This window comes from Ipomoea triloba, chromosome 4, assembly GCF_003576645.1.
Source record: "Ipomoea triloba cultivar NCNSP0323 chromosome 4, ASM357664v1".
In the NCBI taxonomy this organism is placed as follows: Eukaryota; Viridiplantae; Streptophyta; class Magnoliopsida; order Solanales; family Convolvulaceae; genus Ipomoea; species Ipomoea triloba.
The window spans coordinates 10,077,431-10,085,553 of NC_044919.1; the positions used below are offsets into that span (position 1 = coordinate 10,077,431).

Below are 8,123 nucleotides of genomic sequence, written 5' to 3' on the forward strand. Positions count from 1 at the left end.
TAGAACCTGGAATAAGCAAATTTTGGCTCTTCTGCTTTTACCGCATTGTTTGAGAAAATGCAGGGGTTTTGGAAGGTTGGCCGGCTAGCTAGGGTTTTGAGGAATCCATCGTCAATTCTGCTCAACTCCGAACGACTTCACTCACCCACTATCCACGCCATTGATGCTTCTTATAGCTCTTCTCTATGGCGCTGCTATCCCACAAACCTTCTTTCCTCCTCCTACTCAGGTTTACGCTCCGCATCTCTCTCTCCATCTGTATATATGCGTTAGCGTGTGAATCTGTAATGAAAGAAATCATTTTTGTTTTTGGTTGTGAAACTTCAAATGCCTAAGTAGAATGCAATTGGAAGACAAATTACAGATGTTTCTTAAATCTCAATGGTTAATTGACGTCAGTATAAGTGAAACTTGGGAGCTTGTATTTGCAAATGGCTTGTGAAAATTGAAAATTGCTTGGAACTATAGTTTTTGCAGAAAATGCCGATAAAATTTGAAATCTAATGATATAACTTCAGTTTTGAATTACAAAAGTACAAGTGTAAGGGAAAAGGATTTGGAAGAAATTTCTGTGCTGCCTTTTATTTGCTTACAAAGAGTATTTAAAAACAACGCTGCGAAGAAACGAACTTCACGGCGAAGAAATGACTAATAGTAATGGGAATTTTACTTGAAAACATGCTATGGAAATGTCCAAAAAAGTATGGCTAGTTGCAACAGAACATGAACATTAAAAGAAACAAAAATAAAGTAAAATTGAAACCAAGTCCTCATATCTCGTTGCTGTGGAATTAGGCTTAGGCTGACGCGCAAACCCCTGTGGCAAGCTCTCATCATCTAAAATGTTCAGGTTCTTCTGGATATTGCAGTTTAGGAAAAGAAAAATTAAAGATGTAGAAATTCACTTGACTGAAAGAGAAAATTAGTGTGTTGTTTAAACCTGGAGAGTTAACTAGTTAAGCTACATATAAATAGATAAATTTTGGATCTTTTTTTGTGTGTGTGGTCTACATTTCACATTAGCTTTGTGGTAATTTATTTTTACTCAAATTGTTTAGTCATTATATTCTCCCTAGCATCTAAAAAGAAATATCTAGCACATAGATTTACTAATATTGATATTATGGAATATCAGGGATTTCTGGAAATCCCATGGAGATGGAATCAAAACTTCAAAGAGAAGTGTTGTCATCTTCTATATGCCATATGATGCAGAGGGTGTCATATTCTTCTGAAGCAACTGTAGTTGAAAGTGGCTCTACAGGTGATAGTTGTTTTATGAATAGTTTGAGCTCTGTTTCTGGAAGAATAGTTGGCCAAGCTAACTTACATTGCTGTTCTAAATGCAGAAACTGCGAAGGAAATATATGAAAAGATTCTGAAATCTATTGTGGATAAAAAATCGGCTCCCCCAAATGCTTTTTTATGGTCACTAATTGAAAAATGTTCAAACCATGATGATATTAAGCTTCTCTTTAACATTTTACAGAGACTTCGAATATTTGTTAGTTATTCTTCCTTACCTGTAAATTGATAAGTGCTCCTATCTTTGATTTTAATTGACCCATTTGGCTGTATTTTATGCATATGTAGAGACTGTCTAATCTACGTATCCATGAAAATTTCAATTGTGCAATCTGTCAGGAAGTTACAAAGGCATGCATACGCATAGGTGCCATTGAGTTTGGTATGAACACTGATATGTTCAGTTCTACTTTTAGCTATGAACTTGAGAACTTTGTTTGAACACTTTTTTCTAGAATCATTATGTCTGCTTTATCATGTGCAGGTAAAAAGGCATTATTTAAGCACAATGTGTATGGATTAAGTCCTAATATTGGATCTGCTCACCATTTATTGGTATGTAAGGATTTTTGCTTCTATGAAGTTTGATGTTATGCTTTCATAAACAAAAGGATACATGTATAAGTACCCAATGGGGTAGCTCAAGTGGCAAGTGAGCTCTCTTTGTGGGGAAGAATTTTGGGCGAACCCGGGTTCGATTCCCACAAGTGACGATTCCCCCTGGGCCAGCTTCTGTGCCTCTCGGAGCGAATGCGGGTGGGCCCGGACCATTAAACGGACGGAGAAAGACCCGGTGAATTTACCAAAAAAAAAGGATACATGTATGCATATGCATACATGTGTGTGTGTGTGTGTGTCTGTTTATTTATTGATTGTGGTTGCACCACAAAACTTTCATGCAGAAATTTCTTGTGGTTCTTTATTTGCCAAGTCTGGGTTTTATATGACTGCAGATGTATGCTAAAGAGCATAATGATGTTAGTCTCATGGTAGATATTATGAGACTCGTGCAGAGTAATGATTTACCTCTACAGCCAGGAACTGCAGATTTAGTTTTGAGGTATGCAACAATAATGCCAAATTCCAACATCCTTGTATCTCTACTATTCTTTTGGTACTCAAAGCTCTTCCTTCTTTATAGTTGCATAAGTCTTACAATTTTTTAGGCATAAAGTTTTGCTAAATCCACACTTCTTACGTGTGGAACAATATTGATGAAGACGCAAGACACCCAAAATGAATAATCCATTTGGATTAATACTGTTTCATATAATATTAAAGCAAATGTATTTAGGTACAGAGAAATGCATGAGACTCATAGTTATCCTCATTGGATATGGCTATTTGCAGGATTTGCTACCAAAATAATAAGTGGGAGTTAATGTGTAAATATGGAAAAAGATTTACCAAGGGAGGAGTAAAGTTGCGTCAGGCTTCATTTGACTTGTGGATGGACTTTGCTGCAAAAATGGGTACCTGCAACCTCCTCAATGCCTATAGTAGTCTACTACTCTACTAGTGTATAACTTAATATGTAGGGGAAATTTATCCATTTTTAACCCTCTTTCATTAAAGGGGGTTGTTGAATGTTGATATGTTCCACTAATATTTTACTATCCTCTGTAGGAGATGTTGATTCTCTTTGGAAAATTGAGAAGATAAGATCAGAATCCATGAAACATCACACAATTTCCAGTGCATTTTCATGTGCTAAGGTAACGGTTTGCCATCCACTTTTATCCCTAATCTAGTTGTATATGTCCTCTATTCCTGCTTCCCCGTTTTTGATTAAGCAGATTCATAGGGATATATAAATGCATACTGCATAGGTATATTCATGATATAAGCTACACATTTATTATGTATTTCACAGGGTTTGTTGATTGGTAACAAACCTGAAGAAGCTGCTGCAATCATTCAAGTATTTTATGAGGTAGGTAATAATTCCTGAGTGATTTATAGGAAAGTTGTTACATCTTGTTCTTCCATGGAATGTAATAAAATAAAAAAGCAACGACTCTTTCTCTCAATCTACCTCCGTCTCTTTTAGGCTTATAAGTTTCAACAGAGCTAGAGTCTCTTAAATACTTCAGCAACAAATTTCCTTGTGGTTAAGGGTGTGTTTGGTAGCTCGGATTTCTGGGCTTTTGGTGTTTGGCAGTTCCTGGAAAATACAGTCAACGGAAAACAATTTCCATTGACCAAGATGAGGCCATTTTTTCGGAAAATGACTTCCGTTTTTTTTTTTTTTTTTTTTTTTTTTTTTAAATAATAATTAAAATGTAAAATTATACAATTTAATTCATTTTCCAGAAAATGAACCAAACACACAAAAACAGTTTTCGAGAATGCAACCAAACACCGGAAATGAAACTATTTTCCGGAAAATGACTCATTTTCCAGAAGTCATTTTCCTGCTTTCCAAACACACCCTAAATGTGAATATTGGTTGAACTTTTTTACTGTTATCTTGTATATTTTTACATTACTGTAAGCACCTGGCAGAGTTTACCTGACTCGAAGAGGCCAAGTATTGTGGCTGAACTTCAAAAGCTAGCAACTGAGTGGCCTTTGGAAGTTGTAAAGCGTCAAAAAGAGGAGAGCAGAAAGGTAAACCTACCTAATCTGTGATGTGGCAGTAACATTGATATCTCTTTAGGAGACTTAATGGATGTGGTTTATGGAAATGCTTTATCACACCGTTGTGTTCATTAGGAATTGGCTAGCACTCTACAAAATGGTGTTCCTGCCATGATCAATGGACTATCAAGCATAGGTGCAAATGTGAAAGTAAATATGGATGATCTGACCCGAGAAGGCGTGTTGTCTTGACCAAGGGAGGGGAACATTTTGCGGTCATTTGATGTCTCATATTTTCTATACTTGGTATACTGGAGAATGAGCAACTACTAGAAAGCATGCCGAAGTTGACCTCTCTTTGCAAAAGATGCAACGATACAAACCTTTATAGGCTTCTACCTGACTTAAGAACACTTATTATTAGTTTTTTCATTTGAGGCTCTGTATCAATCTTTCTGAAAGTTTGGTGTTCTAAGGTTATTAGTAGGAGTTTCAGTGGGCTTACTCAATTCAAACCATGTTTTTCTTCTCAAACTCCAAGTCTGAGAATAATATAATGTCCATTGCGTGCATTTTTCCTTCATAAAATGTATGCATAACTCATTTTCAAAAAAAATGTATGCATAACTCTAAGAATAAGGTTTTTGACTTTTTTTTTTTCCTGCATTTTTGGACTGGGTTATAGAATTGGTGGAATTGTCAAATTTCAAATTTTGGTACTGAATATTCAGGTTTTCGATTATATTTGTTACAGAAGATAATGCTTGATCTTTTTTCCTTTTTGTTTCAATCCTTGAAGATTGACTATGTTATAATATAGTATTTGTTTATACTTATTTTTCCAACCTATTGATGTACAATGAGTCAATACTGTCTCCATTGAGCCATACTTTTCCAACCTATTGAAGTACAATGAGTCAATACCGTCTCCATTGAGGTTCAAACTCATGTCCTCTCATTTGGAAGAGCCACTTTATGTCACTATTATAATTTCAGTTGAATTGAGGTTAGTGTTTGGAACAATTACAATTTTAGTCTCTCTCTCTCTCTTTTTTTTTTTTTTTTTTTTTTTTTTTGAAAAATGTCGTAAGCAAAAAATGGAGGGGCATTTTTCCTTTTTAATTTTTTATTTATTAAAAAAAAAATTTAGAGTTGTCAAACAACGAAAAAGGAATTGAATATATTCTACCATTTTCATCCATATATATATGGCTCCCAAAACGATGATGTATACAAATCATATATTCTTATTTTCTGTAACAATCATATCTGCACACTGCACCCATCCAAAAGAAATTCCAAATATCTGCACTCATCCTTCCGTCTCTATGCACAATTTCACTCCATAATATATTTCATTTTTTTTTTATATAAAATCTTTATTCTATTCATTACTATCGTCAGACAAATGAATGCATAATTTCCTCCTCTAGTGGCTGTGCTCTGTTTCTAAATTTTGAATACAACGTGACTCAATGTTTTTTTTGAGTTCTCGACCTACTAAAGAACAAAGAGTCAACAGATGACTCCACTGAGGCTCGAACCCACTTCCTTCCACATGGGAGTGTACACCGGATGCCGCTTGACCACAAGGTCTTTGGCACAACGTGACTCAATGTAATTTAAGTTCTGTTTGAAAATTTTAAAAATATTTTCTAAAAATGGATTTCTAGAAAATGACTAATTTTCTAGGAATAATTTAGTTTTCTAATGTTTGGATGAAAATAAGAAAATTATCTTTTTTTTTTTTTTTAATTTGTTTGAAAGTTGAGAAATTGCATTTTTCCTATTCCATTCATTTTCTTGAAAATGAACATGTTATTTGTTAATTAATTAATTAATATTAATAACAGTAATAATACCCCGAATAATTGGTAGTGGTGGTGGGTGTGGTTGTGGATAAATCCTGAAAAATAAAAAATCTGTAAAATGTCTCCCGACTAAAAATTTAGGAAGACATTTTCTTAAAATTTGAGCATTTGTTATATTGATCAGGATAAATATTTTCCTTAAATATCCAAAAACAAAATAATTCATAAAATAATTTGCGAAAGTTATTTTTAAGATTTTCAAACAGACTATTAAAGAAATTCTCTATATATGTATGCATGTGTATTGTGTGCGAGCACACATGTATATGTCCGATGCATGTATATATCTTGGTTATTTAATTTTATTTCTATATTTTAATATTGTATAAAGAATCATATGCTGTAATAATATAACCCAAAGGGTAGCTCAACTGGCAAATGATAAACTTCTTCACGGGAACGATCTTTATCCAAGACAGACCCATAGTATCTCGTGGTTTACACAAAAAAGAATATAATTTAATAATATAAGCATGAAATATGCATGGTTACTAGAGTTGACATATTTTGTTTATTATTCTATTCATTTGTGCCAAAAAAAAAGAGGAGTACATCATAAATAAAAACAAAACTTATTTGTTTACCAATAGAAATAAAAAAGGATCAAAACATGGAGATTAAAAGACTTCATAATAATGTATAACAAAATTTATTAGTCTATTAGTTAGTTAGAGTGAGGCACCCTACCCGCCTTGTGTGTACTGTGTACATATATATAGAGGACACAAATCAGATCATAGCATGCATGCACTAAGTGTCAACCTCCACCATACAAAACTACAAAATTACACTCTATAATATATAAAAGTGCATTTAAGAACATATATATCTTATGATGATATGTAAACGTATAACTCATAAAAAACGAGTGTATTTTATAATTTCTTATGGTGCACTTTTAGCTGTTACACATTTTTTGAGTGTACTTTTACATATTATAGAATGCAATTTATAATTTTAAGTAATGTATTTTTTTGTTTGCACGTTCTCACATGATGCGACATATATATATAATCAATGAAAATGTGTAATTGTGATATTGTACTAATAAAAAAAAGAAATAGTAATAAAGCAAAATTTATTAATAGCACATACAAAATAAAGGGGGGAAATACCCTCAACAGCTTGCAATACAAAAAAGAAGCCGCAGCAGTGGTACAACACATTATTCATCATTACTCATCATTGCTCCATATCTATAGAGTTAGGAAAATTGGAGCAATAACTATATATCATATATATATGCATTATTCATAGACCCGATTTCTGACGACGAACTCTAAATTTTAAACCACTTTTTCTAGATATATAAAATATAATCTCGAACTTTCCCTAGCCACTTATGTTTTGACATTTATTAAAGTATTAAAGAAAAATTGTATTTTTGATCCTTTAGTTATACTCATGGTACAAATTTGGCCCATAAGTTATATATATGTATGACCATTTTAACCCTTATGGCTTAAGTTATGCGTGAAATAGCTATTTTAGTCCATCGAAAACTATATCTTCCACCAATATGTTACTTAATAAAGTGTCCTTTAGAGACTAAACTCGCCATAACTTAAGGGTTTAAAGTGGTCACGAATATAACTCAATGACTATTAAGTCAGTACCACGCGTATAAGTAATAGTACCAAAAATGCAATATTTCCAAGTATTAATATAATTAAACCCATAATGCTCCTGCTTTCTTAAGCATTGGCTTCAAAGATCTCTGGAGATGAAGGGTCATGACCTCACTCTCTCCCCCCACCAACTGGCCGCCGATGAACACCGCCGGAACAGTGGGGTTGCAACCGAGCGCCGCCAGCGCTTGCTCGACGTCCCGGCCCCGGGGCATCTGGTCGAGCTCGTGCACCGCCGGGTAAACCCCAAGGTCACTAAAAAGCGCCTTGATGGAGTGGCTCATGCAACAATAGCTCTTGCTAAAAATCACCGCCGGCTTCTCCGTCACCATTCTCCTCACCCTCTCCATTTTTTTGGGCTCACTCAAATCTGGGTACCTGTCTGTATGTGTTTGCTAAGGTTTGGTGGGAATGGTGGCCGGCAAGAACCCGTATTTATAGGGTGATTTGGGGCGTACGATATTTTGGTTGGTTGTGGTTTTACGTACGTAATAAGACGTGTGTTTTTTTGGGGTACATACGTAAGATGTATCATTACTCATTAGTTGATGTGATGATAGTGATTGGTGTGATGCAGATTGCCACAAAGATATGCAACTAGAAAAATGGAGAGAGAGAAAAGAAAAAGCTGTGTTGTAGGTAGCTACTAGCTAGCATGCATGCGATAACGATTCTCTGCATACGGAAATATAATGGAGAATTGACTCCTTTTTTGCATATATGATACTCTATATATCTT

At 34.4% G+C, this 8,123-nt stretch overlaps 2 protein-coding genes across 3 annotated transcripts; one reads left to right on the plus strand and one right to left on the minus strand.

Annotated features, from left to right (window-relative positions):
- The first annotated feature begins 14 nt into the window (after window positions 1–14).
- LOC116015056 lies at window positions 15–4,524 on the plus strand. 2 transcript variants are annotated; one of them, XM_031255053.1, is made up of 11 exons: window positions 15–229; window positions 1,136–1,264; window positions 1,350–1,504; window positions 1,594–1,687; window positions 1,790–1,860; window positions 2,259–2,365; window positions 2,656–2,777; window positions 2,932–3,020; window positions 3,179–3,238; window positions 3,811–3,915; window positions 4,021–4,524. In XM_031255053.1, the coding sequence occupies exons 1-11, from the start codon at window positions 58–60 to the stop codon at window positions 4,135–4,137; spliced, it is 1,221 nt and encodes a 406-aa protein (XP_031110913.1). In that variant the 5' UTR covers window positions 15–57; the 3' UTR covers window positions 4,138–4,524. The 2 variants fall into 2 exon arrangements, with proteins under 2 accessions (XP_031110913.1, XP_031110914.1); XM_031255054.1 differs by having other exon boundaries at window positions 1,645–1,687.
- Window positions 4,525–6,817: 2,293 nt separating this feature from the next.
- Window positions 6,818–7,789, minus strand: LOC116015313 (monothiol glutaredoxin-S3-like). Its single transcript, XM_031255355.1, has one exon. It carries the CDS (start codon window positions 7,732–7,734, stop codon window positions 7,426–7,428), a length of 309 nt encoding a protein of 102 aa, XP_031111215.1. The 5' UTR covers window positions 7,735–7,789; the 3' UTR covers window positions 6,818–7,425.
- Window positions 7,790–8,123: the final 334 nt, after the last annotated feature.

Excerpts from the sequence above, each read along its gene's own strand:
- LOC116015056 (XM_031255053.1), top strand. The coding sequence starts at position 58 with ATGCAGGGGTTTTGGAAGGTTGGCCGGCTAGCTAGGGTTTTGAGGAAT. Across the intron at positions 1,265-1,349 it reads AGTTGAAAGTGGCTCTACAG|AAACTGCGAAGGAAATATAT; the intron begins GTGATAGTTGTT and ends TTCTAAATGCAG. Across the intron at positions 3,239-3,810 it reads TCATTCAAGTATTTTATGAG|AGTTTACCTGACTCGAAGAG; the intron begins GTAGGTAATAAT and ends AGCACCTGGCAG.
- LOC116015313 (XM_031255355.1), bottom strand. The coding sequence starts at position 7,734 with ATGGAGAGGGTGAGGAGAATGGTGACGGAGAAGCCGGCGGTGATTTTT.